Source organism: Mesocricetus auratus, unplaced genomic scaffold (assembly GCF_017639785.1).
Source record: "Mesocricetus auratus isolate SY011 unplaced genomic scaffold, BCM_Maur_2.0 Super-Scaffold_100014, whole genome shotgun sequence".
NCBI lineage: Eukaryota > Metazoa > Chordata > Mammalia > Rodentia > Cricetidae > Mesocricetus > Mesocricetus auratus.
This window is the reverse complement of record NW_024429197.1, coordinates 44,381,763-44,398,639: the sequence shown is the minus strand read 5'-3', so window position 1 is coordinate 44,398,639 and position 16,877 is coordinate 44,381,763. Positions and strand designations below refer to the sequence as shown.

General features: G+C 38.9%; 1 protein-coding gene across 3 annotated transcripts in view; it reads left to right on the top strand.

Annotated features, from left to right (window-relative positions):
• Window positions 1–16,877, top strand: part of Ift74 (intraflagellar transport 74) — an 84,133-nt gene that overhangs the window by 30,933 nt on the left and 36,323 nt on the right. For all 3 annotated transcript variants that reach the window (XM_040757158.1, XM_040757157.1, XM_040757159.1), the window contains 5 exons: window positions 2,144–2,282; window positions 3,873–3,935; window positions 9,206–9,349; window positions 12,428–12,468; window positions 14,481–14,560. In XM_040757158.1, coding sequence (XP_040613092.1) covers window positions 2,144–2,282; window positions 3,873–3,935; window positions 9,206–9,349; window positions 12,428–12,468; window positions 14,481–14,560 — 467 coding nt within the window. The remainder of the gene's footprint in view (window positions 1–2,143; window positions 2,283–3,872; window positions 3,936–9,205; window positions 9,350–12,427; window positions 12,469–14,480; window positions 14,561–16,877) is intronic.

Below are 16,877 nucleotides of genomic sequence, written 5' to 3'. Positions count from 1 at the left end.
ATGCAGTTCTGGCTGGTCCAGAACTCCCTATGTAGATCAGGCTGGTCCTGAACTCAAAGATATCTGCCTGCCTCTGCTGCTCAAGTACTGAGATTAAAAGTATGAGCTGTAATATCTAGCAAATAAATTCTCTCAGTTTTCTTTAATGAAATAACCCCAGTAGGTCAACCATACTCTAGGACAGGCTCCACTCCCGTGAGAATTGCTTAATATAAACTACAGTGTACTGAGGGCACAAGAGATAATCCAAAAGTTGGGGAGAGAGAGGGAGCTATGTGAGGGTAGAGAGGATAGATATGAGAGGAATAGGGGATCAGATACATTATATGCTTCTCAAAGAATTAATAAAAATACTATTATTGTATAATAGTTATATTTTCAGGAAATGAGTGTATTATGGTGCTAAAACATGCCTGTTAAATACCCATTTGTCTTAGGATTTTTGTTGCTGTGAAGAGACACCATGACCTTGGCAACTTTTTAAAAAAGATTTATTTATTTATTATATATACAGTGTTTTCCATGCATGTATGCCTGAGCACCAGAAGAGGGCACCAGATCTCATTACAGATGGTTGTCAGCCACCATGTGGTTGCTAGGAATTGAACTCAGGACCTCTGGAAGAGCAGCCAGTACTCTAACAACTGAGCCATCTCTCCAGCCCAACCTTGGAAACTCTTACAACGAAAACATTTAATTGGGGATGGCTCACTTAAAATTCCAGAAGTTTAATCCATTATCATCATGAAGGGGATCATGGTGGTGTGCAGGCAGACATGGTGCTGAAGCTGAGAGTGCTACATCTTGCAGGCAGCAGGAAGTCACACTGAGGGAAGCTTGAGCAAAAGAAAACTCAAAGGACACCCCACAGTGACGCACTTCCTCTAACAGGACCACACCTCCTTTAGGGGCCATTTTCTTTCAAACCACTACAGCATTGAATTTAAAGCCATAGGTGAAAGCACATTTAAGCAAAGTGTATTTTTGATCTTAAGGTATAATTTCTTTTTAAGTTTTTATTAGAGCTTTATCGTTGTTGTGTACACATATGCACCTTGAGTGCTCAGCATGGCGAATGTATAAATTTGGTCTGTCCTGCTGCCTGCTTTGGGTTCCATAGATTTAAAGATTATCAGGCATGTGCAGCAAGCACTTTGACTCAGTGAACCATCTTGCCCAATCTGTGATTTTCTTTATAAAAAAAAGTCAAATTGTGGGGCGGGCACAATGGCTCAGTGGTTAGGAGCACTTGTTTTTGCAGAGGACTGGGGTTTGATTCCCAGCACCCACATGGTGGCTCACAAATCTCTGTAGATTTAGTTGCAGGGATATGACGACCTGTTCTGACTTATGTGGGCACCAGGCACACACACACAGCACATACATACATGTATCAAAACACTCAATCACATAAGATAAATAATTCTGAAAAAAGTATTTATATTGCAGTGTAGCTTTCCATATTGGCCAGTTCAGTCAGAATTACCATGATTTATGTAGTAACTTTCTATCAAGAGTTTAACTTGATCAAAGAATGCTGTAACTGATGTTTGAAAGTCACTATTTTAAAACTAAAACTTACTTTGGAAGTGTCATCTCTGTAACAAAAGTTCTAATAGGCCTTAATAATAAAAGCCTGGAGTCAAATATTAGGGGGTGAAAGCTGAAAGATCAGAGCAGCCAGCACTAGAGCTCTTACCTCTATAAGATCCTCAGACTGAAGAGACCAAGTTCCAGTTTCCTCCCACCTACATTCCTCTCTCTCACTTCCTGTCTGTACACACCTCCAGATGTCTGTGGTCAGCTAGTGGCTAGCTCTGCCCTCTGATTTTAAGGCATATCACTAAAGATCTCCAAAAGGTTAAATGAACCCTCGTTTGTACACAAGGCCTGAGAGATTGTATGTGATAATCTTTCTCTTTTATTCATACATTTACATGGAGAATAAAGAAACTGAATTTGGGAATGCAGAAGAGAAAAGTGTGTGCTAAGGGGATCAAGTTTTATATACTTTTAAAATAGAAATATAAGGACTTTCTTTTATATACTATGGTTGATTTTGTTTTTAAGTACCCCTAAATAAAATTATTTGATATTTTTTCCTCAATAAACTAACAGGAACACTCCATGCTTTTGATTTCAGGAAGGAAAAACAAATCAGAAGTGTAGAAGAAGAAGTTGAACAAGAAAAGCAAGCAGCAGACAGCATTATCAAAAATATGTCTCCTGAAAAACAAGTCAAGTACATAGAAATGAAAACTACAAACGAGAAACTGTTGCAGGTAATATCCTGGAGTGTGTGCTAGGCATGTAGGCATGTAGCACCATGCTCCATGTGGTCAAGGGACTATTTGAAAAAGAACATCAGTGTCTCTCTAAGCACTGAACTGTAACAAAATCCTCAGCTAATTTCTGCGATCTTTGAAGTGTGAGAAGCACTGATACAGGATTCATTTTTGTATGTTGCATGGTGTTGTAGCTTTAAAAAATACGTAATCATCTAGTTCTCTGCACCTTTCAGTCTTATATGTCATAAAGGTATATGAATACACTTGCATGAACTTATTTATTTGAGAAAGGTCTCACTATGTAGCTATGGCTGCCTTGAAACCTGTTCTTTAGACCAGGCTGGTATTGAACTCACAGGGATCCTTCTGCTTCTGCCTCCTGCCGCTGCCTCCTAAGTGCTGGGATTAAAGGCATGCACCACCACACATGGTCTGAAAATATTAATGGGGTTCATAAGCCAGAGGCCCATGGATATTAGTTTTCTTTCATTTTCCTCCGTGTTTGATAAGCAGAAAACCTTTTTACCTGTTATGTCCCTGATTTTTTAAAAGAACAGTTTAGTGTGCCTGCTGATAATCCTCTCAGAGGTAACCATCGCCATACTTATTCAAACCCAGATAACACTCTTCCTGAAGGATTACCAAAAAATTGGGCCAATAATCACCAGTAATGAATATTGTTTATTTCCCAGATATTCCTTCATTTAACATTAGTAGAATTTTTTTTATCTTAGACAAAATTTATTGGATAAAATGAGTCATTGAAGAAAGAATATTGTAGAAATGCCAAGCTATTACCAAAGTGTATTAAATTTTTTTTTTTTTGGTTTTTCGAGACAGGGTTTCTCTGTATTGTTTTGGAGGCTATCGGTCCAGCCCAGCCTCGAACTCACAGAGATCCGCCTGCCTCTGCCTCCCGAGTGCTGGGATTAAAGGTGTGCGCCACCACCGCCCGGCTCAGTGTATTAAATTTTATACAGGGTTATGAATGACTAATCACTGGTTCTTTCTTCTCTCCTCCTTCTCTCTCCTCTTTCCTTTTCCCTCTGTGGCCAGCTGTCTTTCCCTCCATCTTTCTCCCTTTGTCCTCTTCCTATGTATATGTAAGTCTTGGCCCCAAAACAGTCAAAAGACGTGAGAATGTGGCTAAAGATTAGAATTTTAAATCTTGATTTTGAACAATGACATCACTAATTTGAAGGTTTCTGATAATTACTATGATCAGAACACTGGTAGGATAATTGTGGTTTTGAAGTTATGTGGGAACACTTTTTTTTTTTTTTGAGACAGGGTTTCTTTGTATTGTTTCGGAGGCTGTCCTGGAACTCACTAGTATCAAACTCACAGAGATCCACCTGCCTCTGCCTCTCTAGTGCTGGGATTAAAGGCTTGTGCCACCAACGCCCGGTGTGGGAAGGCTTTTAGAACTAATGAAAGGAACTATCCCAAATAGAATGAAATCTTGGTAAGTTGTAGTCACTATGAAAAGATAGAAATTGAATATATTTACAAAATCTACTTTATCACATTTATAGGTGATATATTAAAAAATGAAAAATTATTATTTGCCTTTTTTCCCTTTAGGAATTAGACACACTTCAGCAACAACTAGATTCACTGAACATAAAAAAGGAGAGCCTAGAAACCGTGAGTATAAGTCATGGGAGTGCTTTCCTGTCACTAAGCTCTGAGATGATTCAGGGGAACATTAACTGAACGCATGCACTCAGCAGTTTACTAACAGGAGTTCAATATATCTTCTTCCCATTCTGGACCACAAAAGTCTCAGATAGGCAAGAAATACATTGGTTGTTGTTGTTGTTGTTTCTTTAGTAACTACTGGGTACAAAGCAAATCATTGCCCTACAGTGCTGTGCAAAAATGTAACTGCAGTTTATAGTATAGGAGATTAAAAACAGGAAAAGGGAGGGGAGATAAATCATTTGAGACTGTAACCCTTGCATTTTCTTTATTCCTTCTTTTTTTTTTATATTTTATTTTCCAGTTTAAATTTAGATAAGAAACGAGGTTGCTTCACAAGTCAGTTCCAGGTCCCTCTCCCATTCCCTCCCCTCCTCCCGTGCCCTCCCCCCAAGCCCCCCCCCCCCGTTATCCCCTCATTCCCCCAGGGAGGGTGAGGCCCTCCATGGGGGTGTCCATAGTCTGTCATTTCATATAGGGCAGGGCCTAGACCCTTCCCCAAGAGTTCAGGGTGAGAGTGCACCTCACATTGTTCTATGGGAGTCCAAAGTCCGTGTGTATACTTGGGATGGGTACTGATCTGCTGCCCAAGGCTCAATAGATTACCTAGGCCTCCTCACTGACACCCAGATTCAGGGGGTCTTGATCAGTCTCATGCTGGATTCCCAGGCTGATGCCTGGGATTCAAGAGTTAACCTTTGTCTGGTCAGCTGTTTCTGGGGGTTAAACCAGCCCAGTCTTAATCCCTTTGATCATCAGTCCTCCCTCTCTGTTACTGGCTTTCTTGAGTTCAGCTCAGTACTTAACCAAGGGAGTCTGCCTCTTCTTCGATCAGCCAATGAATGAAGTTTCTGTTTCCCAGACTCTCTGGCCATAGGATTGTAGGCTGGCACTCCCCAGATCTATGTCTAAAATCCATATATGAGAGAGTACATGCCATGTTTCTCTTTTTGTGACTGGGTTACCTCACTCAGGATGGTTTCTTCTAGTGTCATCCATTTGCCTGCGAATCTCATGATTCCATTATTTTTTCCTGCTGAATAGTACTCCATTGTGTAGATGTACCACATTTTCTCTATCCACTCTTCGGGTGAGGGACATCTAGGTTGCTTCCAAGTTCTGGCTATTACAAACAAAGCTGCTATGAACATAGTGGAACAGACATCTTTGTTGTATGAATGGGCATCTTTTGGATATATGCCTAAGAGTGCAGTTGCTGGGTCTTGTGGTAGGTTTATTCCCATTTTTCTGAGGAATCTCCATACTGATTTCCAAAGTGGCTGAACCAGTTGGCACTCCCACCAGCAATGGAGGAGTGTCCCCCTTTCACCACATCCTCTCCAGCATAAATTGTCATTGGTGTTTTTGATTTTAGCCATTCTGACAGGAGTGAGATGGTATCTCAGAGTTGTTTTGATTTGCATTTCCCGGATGGCTAAGGATGTTGAGCACTTTCTCAAGTGCCTCTCAGCCATTTTAGACTCCTCTATTGAAAACTCTCTATTTAGTTCTGCAGCCCACTTTTTAATAGGGTCCTTTGGTGTTTTGGAGACTTGCTTCTTGAGTTCTTTGTAAATTTTGGAGATCAACCCTCTGTCAGATGTGGGATTAGTGAATATTTTTTCCCATTCTGTGGGCTGCCTTTTTGCCTTGCTGACTGTGTCCTTTGCCTTACAGAAGCTTCTCAGTTTCAGTAGGTCCCATTTATTAATTGTTGATCTCACTGTCTGTGCTACTGGTGTTATGTTCAGGAAGCTGTCTCCTGTACCAATTTGTTCAAGGGTACCACCCACTTTCTAAGAGGTTCAGTGTGGCTGGATTTATGTTGAGGTCTTTGATCCATTTGGACTTAAGTTTTGTGCATGGCGATAGATATGGATCGATCCGCATTCTTCTACATGCCAGTCTCCAATTATGCCAGCACCATTTGTTGAAGATGCTTTCTTTATTCCATTGTATATTTTTAGCTTCTTTGTCAAAGATCAGATGTTCGTACGTGTGTGGGTTAATACTCGGGTTTTCAATTAGATTCCATTGGTCTACCTGTCTATTTTTGTGCCAATACCAAGCTGTTTTCAGGACTATAGCTCTGTAATAGAGCTTGAGGTCAGGGATGGTGATGCCTCCGGACGTTGCCTTGTTGAACAGGGTTGTTTTGGCTATCCTGGGTCTTTTGTTTTTCCATACAAAATTGATTATTGTTCTTTCAAGGTCTGTGAAGAATTGTGCTGGGATTTTAATGGGGATTGCATTGAATCTGTAGATTGCTTTTGGCAGGATTGCCATTTTTACTACATTGATCCTACCTATCCAAGAGCATGGGAGATCTTTCCATTTTCTGAGGGCTTCTTTAATTTCTTTCTTTAAAGATTCAAAGTTCTTACGATACAGGTCTTTCACTTGTTTGGTTAGCGTTACCGCAAGGTATTTTATGTTGTTTGTGGCAATTGTAAAGGGTGATGTTTCTCTGATTCCTCTTTCAGCCCTTTTATCATCTGTATATAGTAGGGCTACCGATTTTCTTGAGTTGATCTTGTAGCCTGCCACTTTGCTGAAGGTGTTAATCAGCTGTAAGAGTTCCCTGGTAGAGTTCTTTGGGTCATTGATGTAAACTATCATATCGTCTGCAAACAGTGAAAGTTTGACCTCTTCCTTCCCAATTTGTATCCCCTTGATCCCCCTTTGTTGTCGTATGGCAATAGCTAGAACTTCAAGTACCATATTGAAAAAGTATGGAGAGAGTGGACAGCCTTGTTTTGTTCCTGATTTTAGAGGAATTGCGTTGAGTTTCTGTCCATTTAGTTTGATGTTGGCTGTTGGTTTACTGTATATAGCTTTTATTATGTTTAAGTATGTCCCTGTTATCCCAGATCTCTCCAAGACCTTTATCATGAAGGGGTGTTGGATTTTGTCAAAGGCTTTTTCAGCATCTAGTGAGATGATCATGTGATTTTTGTTTTTCAGCTTGTTTATATGGTGGATTACGTTGATGGATTTTCGTATGTTGAACCATCCCTGCATCCCTGGGATGAAACCTACTTGATCGTGGTGAATGATTGTTTTGATGTGTTCTTGGATCCGATTTGCCAGTATTTTATTGAGTATTTTTGCATCAATGTTCATGAGGGATATTGGTCTGAAGTTCTCTTTCTTAGTTGTATCTTTGTGTGGCTTGGGGATCAAGGTTATTGAAGCCTCATAGAAAGAGTTTGGCAAAGACCCTTCTGCTTCTATTGTGTGGAACACTTTGAGAAGAATTGGTATAAGCTGTTCTTTGAATTTCTGGTAGAATTCTGCACTGAGGCCATCTGGACCTGGACTTTTTTTGGTTGGGAGACTTTTGATGACAGCTTCTATTTCCATAGGGGTTATAGGTCTATTAAATTGCTTATCTGTTCTTGATTTAGTTTTGGCAAATGATAGCTGTCCAGGAAGTCATCCATTTCCTTTAAATTTTCGAATTTTGTGGAGTACAGGTTTTCAAAGTATGACCTTCTTTAAAACCTTTTATTGACTCTTCATGGATTTCATGCTTTCTGATATCACTTATCTCCCTGTTTCTGTATTTTTCTTCTTTAAAGAGTTTTAGTTTACAAGATAAAGTGAATGTATATGGTTTTAAAACTGAAAAAAGATAGCATAAAATGTTTGTTTCTTACCCCTCTCAGACAGAACTACTTTGACGTTCATTTCTTCGTTATTCAATTTTATGAGTTCTTTATACATATCACCAGTATGTTCATTTAACCTTCACAGCAATGCTGTAATTCTGTCTTGCTTTTAAAATATCGGAAAACTTCAAATAGAATTCATGTTTGAAATTGGATATGACACTTGTAGTGCATCCCCTCCACACACACATTAATATCACTTTTTTGACTGTCTTTGCATAATCTTAGAGCTATCTTTCATTATTTTAAATTAGTGTATTATGTAGTGTTTATGAGTAAAACAGCTTTGCAAATTTATGTTAGTTGTTTTTTGTGGTTATTATTAATCTCCATTGAAATGGTACATTTTTTTTACAATTTTTATTTTTAAATTTAAATTAGAAACAAGGTTCCTTCACATATCAATTCCAGATCCCTCTCCCTTTCCCTCCCCTCCTCCCATGTCCTCCCACCAACCCCTCCAATATCCCCTCATTTCCCCAGAGAGGGTGAGGCCCTCCATGGGGGTGTCCATAGTCTGTCATTTCATCCAGGGCAGGGCCTAGACCCTTCCCTGGGAGTCCAGGGTGAGAATGCATCTCTCATTGTTGGATGGGCACCCAAAGTCCATTTGTATACCCGGGATCAATACTGATCTACTACCCAAGGCTCAATAGATTACCTAGGTCTCCTCACTGAACCCATATTCAGGGGGTCTTGATCAGTTCCATGCTGGATTCACATCAGTCTGGGAGTCAAGAGTTAACCCTTGTCAGGTCAGCTGTTTCTGGGGGTTAAACCAGCCCAGTCTTAATCCCTTTGCTCATCATTCAATGGCTGATGGAAGCAGAGGCAGACTCCCACAGCTAAACACTCGGCTGAACTCAAGGAATCCAGTGACAGAGAAGGAGGACTGATGAGAAAATGTACATTTTAAAAAAAGGTTTATTTTTATTTTATGTGTAGGAGTATTTTGTCTGCATGCATGTATGTGCACCATGTGCATACCTGGTGCATACAGAGACCAGAAGAGGAATATATAGTTCCACAGACCAATAAATCATAGGTTCAAAATCAATTTATTCATTTTTATCACTGCAGTCACTTCTAGCTCTTTTTATCTAAAAGAATTTGATCACATCTGTTTCATTTTAGACATTATCTCTGTGAAAGTGGAACTGTGGTAAATACACCACAACTGCTGTACCTGCATGAGCGTCCCAGTGTTCCTGGGACAAACGGTCACGACCTGGCTTAGCAAAGCAGTCAACTTTTATTTTCCTGTGTTTGCGGAGGTTAAAAGTCACGTGTGTCAGCAGAGTTTGCTCCCTCTGAGATTCTGCGGTGTGCTGGTTTCTTCCTCCTCACCAGTCACTGACAGCACTCCTTAAGGCAGCTTCTTCCCTGCAGCTACTACCTGTGCTATCTATGTATCAGTTTGCATTCTGTGTGAGCTCTGGTGTCTGTCTGAGGACACCAGTCATGTTGGAATGAACAGCCTCGTTACTTTATCTCAACTTCCTGTCTCTACAAAGACCAACTCAAGTCTCTCCTTTTGGTTCCTAGGAAATAGCACACTCCCAGATAAAACAAGAAGCTGTATTGCTACATGAAAAGCTTTATGAGTTAGAGGCCCATCGAGATCAAATGATTGCAGAAGACAAAAGCATGGGATCGCCAATGGAGGAGAGGGAGAGACTGCTTAAGCAGGTAGGGGAAGAAAGTTATTTGTTTATTTTGGGGTTTTGCTGTTTGTTTGTTTTGAGACAGGGTTTCTTTGTATAACAGCCCTGGCTGTCCTGGAACTCACTCTGTAGACCAGGCGGGCGGCAAACCAAGAGATACACCTGCCTCTGCCTCCTGAGTGCTGGGATTAAAGGCGTGCACACCAACTTCCAGCCATTTATTTGTTTTAAGAGCTTTGAATTAAGCAGAAAACCAATGTGATTATTATTCAAAAACAATAGTTAGCTTCACTTCAATATAAAATACTGAGCCAAGAAAATATAGAAAAATCTTACTTTCTTGAATAATTTGGTTTTAGAGTAAGTACTTATTTTTAATTTTTTTCATGCATATTTTAGCCATTATTTTATGGATACTTCTTTATTGGTGATTTAAGTGGTTAGATAATCTCACTGAAAATAAGTTTTATTAATTAATTAATTAATTATTAATTTATTAATTAATCTCTACAAGAAGAAGTATCCCAAATCTGATGACTTTGGTGTGGTTAGAATCAATGCCTTCATGAAGACAATGGAATTTAACTGTTATATGAAATTATAAATTATAAATGACATAATCACATAGCATGTATCCCATAGCTTTTCCACTACTTCTTGGTTGTTTTAACTTAGCTGTAAGTTACAGTGAACATGTTTATGCTGAAATGAGTCAAGGATCCTTCAGAGAACTTTTTCTTCATATGGGACAGAGGTCTCTCCAGGAACTCCTCTGAGGCTCTTTTTTTTTTTTTTTTTTTTTTCTTGTGCGTTGTGGGCTTTTGGAACCTTATGGATCAATTCACTGACTGTTAGAATCAATCTTTCTAGAATGATCTTAGGGGCTGGAGAGATGGCTCAGAGGTTAACAGCACTGCTTACTCTTCAAGAGGTCTTGAGTTCACTTCCCAGCAACCACAAGGTTGTTCACAACTATCTATAATGAGATCTGATGCTCTTTTCTGGGCAGAACACTGCACACGTAATAAATAAATCTTTTAAAAAAAGTTGTGCATAGAAATATGTACAAGCAAAAACCACCCATATAAATACACACACACACACACACACACACACAATCTAGGATGATCTTAAAGTCTAAATCTTGGTTTGTCAGATGTCTCAGCAGGTAAAGGCTGCCTGAGATTAATCCCAAGAGCCCATGAGGTAGAAGGAGAGCTAGTTTCTTCAAGTTGTCCTTGTGCTATAGTGACCCCCCCACATACAGTAAATAAATTAAAATGTAATAAAATTTTATTTTTGGTTGTGGGCCTTTATGGAAGCAGAAGCAGACACCCACAGCTAAGCACTGAGCCATACTCCTGGAATCCAGTTGTAGAGAGGGGAGGAGGGAAGAGCAAAGAAGTCAAGACTGTGCTGGAGAAATCCACAGAAACAGCTGACCTGACCTAATGAGAGCACATAGACCCCAGTCGTAAAGCGGGGGGGAACCAGCATTGGACTGAACCAAGACCTCTGAATGTGGGTGCCAGTTAGGAGGCCTGGGAAGTCTATGGGACCTCTAACAGTGGAATGAGTATTTATCCCTAGTGCACAAATGGACTTTGGGAGCCCATTCCCTATGGAGGGATACTCTCTCAGCCCAGATACACTTGAGGAGGGCCTACGCCCTTCCCCCAAATGATGCGACAGACTTTGATGATCCCCCATGAAAAACCTAACTATCCTTGGGGAGTGGGGAGTGGGTGGGTTGGGGGGACTGGTAGGGGGCATTGGAGAATGGGAGGGAGAGGGAACAGGATGGGGGAATTGATATGTAAAATAAGATTGTTTCTAAATAAAAAATTTATTAAAATGTAATAAAATATAAAATATTTTTAATCTAAAACTTCAGAAATTCCTTACAAAGAAAAGATTACGGGCAGGAAAGGAGAGAGTGCTCTTTAGTTGGATTGCTAGTTAAACCTGAGCTTAAGTGGGCTTGGTGGCACACTAGTTTAATCCAAGACTTGGGAGGCAAAAGCATGTAGATCTCTGTGAGTTTGAGGCAAGCCTGGTTTACATAGTGAGTTCCAGGACAGCCAGGCTACATAGAGAAATCTTGTCTCAAACAAACAAACAAACAAAAAACCCCATGAGTTTAAGATAATCTAGGATATATATATATATATATATCTTCTATAGAATAAGGAATTATGTGTATTCAAAATACTACATGGCATGGTATAAATGTCCCCTAAAAGTTACTGATTGTTTTTCTGAAATTTTATTTTACTGGGGCTTCCCAAATCTGGTAGCTGTACCCTAGGGTGTGGGAGACTCTGAGGAATTCAAGATATTTATTGTTAACTGACCCATGTTGGAAGATAAGTTAACCTGATGGTACATGGTAGATAAGTGTCCTAGTTATAGTTTATATCACTATGAAGAAACATTATTACTAAAAGCAACTTGGGGAGGAAAGGGCTTTACCTGGACTTCATATCATAGTTTATCATCAGAAGCAGCCAGGGCAAGAACTGAAAACAGGGCAGGAGCTGATGCAGGGACCATGAACAATTGCTGCTTACCGACTTGTTCCCCATGGCTTGTTCAGTCTGCATTCTTAAAGAACTCAGAACCACCAGCCCATGGATATTCCTATCCAAAATGGGCTGAACCGTTTTATATTAATCACTAATTAAGAAAATGCCATATAGGCTTGCCTTCGACCTTTTTTTTAAAGCAACTTGATTTTTAAAAATTATGTATGTATTTATTTAGAGACAGCTCTGACTGTCCTGGAACTCACTATGTGAATCAGGTTGGTTTTGAACTCACAGAGATCCACCTCTCTCTGCCTCCTAATAGCTGGCATTAGTGGTGTGTACAGTAACGCCTGGCTTTACAGCCTGATCTTGTGGAGGTATTTTCCAAATTTAGGTTCTCTCCTCTCAGATGACTCTAGCTTGTATCAAGCAGTCATAAAACTGGCCAGGACAATAGGCAAGAGTGTATTTGAGGAAGAAGGAGCAATCCGTGATGCTTTCTTAGTGATGTTCTCTTTCAGATAGTGTAATAATAAGTTATTCTTTAAATACTGTTCCTTTTTATGCCTATATAGGTTAAAGAAGATAATCAGGAAATAGCCAGCATGGAGAGACAGTAAGTACCTTTGAACCAGGACATTTTATATTCATTCATCTTTCAGATTACATCCTAAAGTTATAATAGTACATGCTTTATAGACATTTTTTCTGTAGCTCACATTCATGATTTAGTATTTACTGAACTTTCAATATCCCGCTTTTAATTCTGAGTCATTGCCTAATGTAATTGCTTTGAAAAATAACTTTAATAAGAGAAGGCTTATGTGCATTATATATTTAAAGCATGACATTCAGAGCTTTTGTTATATTTACAGTTGGACAACCATCACCCCCATTGAGTCTTCTCAACAAAATGCCATAGCCTTTAGCCATTGCTTTCCTTGCCCTTCCTACTCTGTGTTACTGTATATTTGCCTATTCTGGATGTTTCATGTGTGTAATCATACAGCTTTTGGTCCTCTGTGGCTACATGCTTTCATTTAGCCTGACAGCTTCAAGGCTCATCTGTAGTTTAATTCCAATTAATATTCTGTTGTATGCGTCTGATATGTTTTGTTTATTTATCAGTTGATAGGCTTTGGCTTGTTTCTATTTTGCTGCTATTAGGAATCATTGACATGAACATATAGAAGCTGGTTCTGTGTGGGAATTTATTTTTATTTCTTTTGTACAAATGTTCAGGAATTGTAGGCATTTCGGACGAATTGGGTGGGACAGGTATTGTGGCACTCAGGAGCCACAGAATACTGAGTGTTACACAGCTCAGATGGAAAGGTATCCTGGAGCTCGGGAGCCAAGGACTACTACCGGCCACAGTAAGCGCAGCTGCTTACAGCCCTGCTTCAGGGAAAGGCTTCCCTAGTGTATCCGCTCTGCTCCAGCAGGACAGGGTCTTCCAGCTGGGGATGTTTGTCTAGTGTAGCAGTTTTGCTCAGGCAGGAGGTTTTCCGGGGAAAGTTGCTACAGTTCAGCTCTGCTCCTGGGAGTGGAGAGCCGAGTGTAACAACTTAGCTCTGCCAGGGAAGGTTTCCTTGGCAAAAGTGTTAACAGCCCTGTTCTCTGCTCTGCCGCAAAAGGTCTTCACCCAAAGCTCATCGAAGGGGTTTATTGGGAGGGAAGAATCCAGGAGAGTGGCTGTCCACGGGGTTTATATAGGGCTTCCAGGGTGGGGATTGGTCAGATTTCAATGATGAGTTCAGATTGGCTAGAGCTACTGCTCAAGGATTGGCTAGTTTTCTGCACAGGGTTAGGGTCAGTTTGGTTCTGGTTTCAGGACAAAAGTGTGTTTCTTTCTCTGGTCCTTTTTAGCCTTTTGGCTCTAGTTTTAGGGCCAGGGTGTATTTTTTTCACTGACTTTGATTCCAGGGACAAAGTGTGTTTCTTTGGCACTGGTTTCAGGGTCAGGGTACATTTCTTTGGTTCTGGTTGCAGGGCCAAAGTGTGTTTCTTTGGCTCTGCTCAGGCTGTGTTTCTTTGGCTGGCCCCTTTTCCCTACAGGGATTGCTGGCTTATGTGGTTACTTTGTGTTTTACTTTATAAATTTGGAGTCCAGTCTAGATCAAATGACTACATAAAAAGCATTGTATATCCTATACAAATAGGCATTTTACATTTTTGCCTGTAATGTGTGTGAGTCCAGGTTTCTGTACATCTTTATCACTTAGTATTATTTCTTTTTTTACTATTTGTCATTTCATAACAGCCATGCCAATGGATGTGAATTAATACCTTTCTATGGTTTTCACTTGTAGTTCCTTGATGGTTTATGGTGTTGAGTTTCTTTTCATGCACTGTTGACCATGTGTATGTCATCTTTGAAGAAGGGTTTACTAATGTCCTTTGTACAGTCTCATGTGAACTTATTATTGGTGGTATTAAGTAAAATGAGATCTTCATATATTCAAAATACAGTTCACTCGCCAGATACATGACTAACAAAACTCTCACATTCTCTCAGATGTATTTCATCTTTGATGATGTTTTGGTAGTAGAGAAGATTTCAATTTGATGATGCTCATTTATGTTTTTCTTTTGTTGCTTCTAAAGTTCATTAATATTTTTTAACAGGTTAACAGATATAAAGGAAAAAATAAATCAGTTTATTGAAGAAATTAGACAACTTGACATGGATTTAGAGGAACACCAAGGTAATGTTTGTGGTGCATTTTGAGTTTTTAAAAATGTAATTAATATATATCTATACAGATACATATTGTGATCTCAGTGACTTACTGAGATTTATTTCTTTGGCGATTACTTCTATACTGAAATATATCTACTGAGTTTTATAAGAAGTATTAAAACAACTACTTGAATTAACTAAAATTATAAATAACCTCAGTATTGCGTAAGATAAGTATTTAGTTTTTCCAAAGGTTTCTTTTTTCTTTTTTCTAATGGAGGAGGTGACAGTCAGGTGACAAATCCCAAAGGCAGCCTGAGATACTTGGTTTTCTGGTTAGACTCAGTAACAAGGGAGCAAGCACTGATTTTCAGATTTTCCCCAGCTAACGCCTTAATAGTAGAAATCTTTGGTGGGGTATGTGTGTGTGGGAGAAGAGGTGTGTGTGCTTTACTCTTGCTTTAAACAGTTCCCTTAACTGCAAACTAGTAAATTTGCTCTTAGATTAGCAAGGATTAATTATATATTCTTACCAGTTAGTGAGGGAAAGTCAGGATAATTAGTTTATCACTTAATGATATCGATATTCATATTAGGGAAAAGAGTAGCCTTTTCTTAAACATTGTTTTCACTTTGATTTTAAAGATAGTATTTAGCCGTTTGTTATCATATAAATGATACCTGTGTCTGATGATTCATTTCTTATACAGATAGAACATCTACAAGAAACCTTTGAATCTTAGCTTTGAAAGCTCTGAGAAATTAGTCATTTTCTAAAATCTCCAAGTTAGTAAGTAGTAGACTAGATTTAAATCAGAGTTTTACTGACTCTAAAGTCTTAGTTCCATTGCCTAAGCCTAAGTTTGATTTTCTAATTCAAAGTACTTTGTGAAATTAAAATGTTCTTAGAAACGCATAGTTCCATCTACATATGGTTACTAATGGTCTTAATAAGACTTCTAAAGGCAGGAAAACATTAATTTAGGAAAGTAAACTTGCTTATGCTTTAGTTTTCTGATCTGGGAAATGAGTATAATGGGAATGTCTCACTAAGGTTTATGTATTAAATGGGCTTATAATAAATTAATACTAAGGTCATGTTAATTTAAAACATATTTACTCATTTTCATTAACAAGATTATATACATTTATTGTTTATATCGTGTTCTGAAGTATGCATATATTTGAATGGCTCAGTTGAGCTAGCATATGCATTATTTCACACATTATTTATATAATGAGAGCAACTCAAAATCCATTCTTCATGATCCTTAAGAATATAGTACATTGTTGTCTGTCATGGAAGCACACACCTTAAATCCTGACACTTGGGAGGCAGAGATAGGTGTGTCTCTATGAGTTTGAGGCCAGCCTGGTCCATATAGTAAGTTCTAGGACAGCCAAGGCTACATAACAAAGAAACACCTCAAAAGAGCCGAGGGGTTGGGGAGAATATATTTATACTAATGTTGCACATCGGATCTCTTCAACTGATTCTTATCTTACAAAATTTTGTATCTTTTATATGTGTTATTTCCTTACTGTTGTTTTTCATATATGTAGATTTATTCTGAGAAATCTGATGTTTTTAATTTTAGAAACTTTACAGATTACACCTAACTGATTTTCTTCCTAAACTATAATTTGTAGTTTTATTTCTACTAAAATGATGCATTTGGGAGGTAAATTTTATTATTAATTGAACTTGTAAGATAAATAGAATACAGAGTGCTTTGCTTTTTGCTTGTTTTCCTTTTTGGTTTAAACACGTTTTTATTAATGTAGAATAAAACAACCCATAATTGTGTAATAGTGATAAAAACCCACAAAAGTATACGTAAATGTATAATATGTAAACATAGATGCGTGTGCGCACCCACTTGCGTGCGTGCATGTGTGTGTGTGTGTGTGTGTGTGTGTGTATGTGTGTGTGTTCACAGGTAAGTATTGATGCATCAAGGATTTTTGTTGCCACTGCTCTGCTGTGATCCTCCTTGGTAATTGTGTCAACTTGGGTGTTTGTAGAAGGTGACTTGTTAGAAGGTTACTTGTTAGTTCAGGACCTCATTACTTTCTGCCTGAACTATTGCAGTAGCCTCCTAACTGGTTACCCCACCTCCATTCTTGCCCCAATATAACTCTGCTAAAATGATTTATGTAGAATGTGGCTCAGTGTCCTTGTCCTGCTTAATGTGGTTCACCTTGATGCACAGGATAACAGAATTGTATGTCATACTAGTTCTTCTGTAGTCTGATTCTGTCAGCCTCCTGTTCATCCCAGTGGACATCTTTGTTCTGCTCCCCCCTTTTAAACCAGGTCTAATATTGTAGTTGAGGCTTGC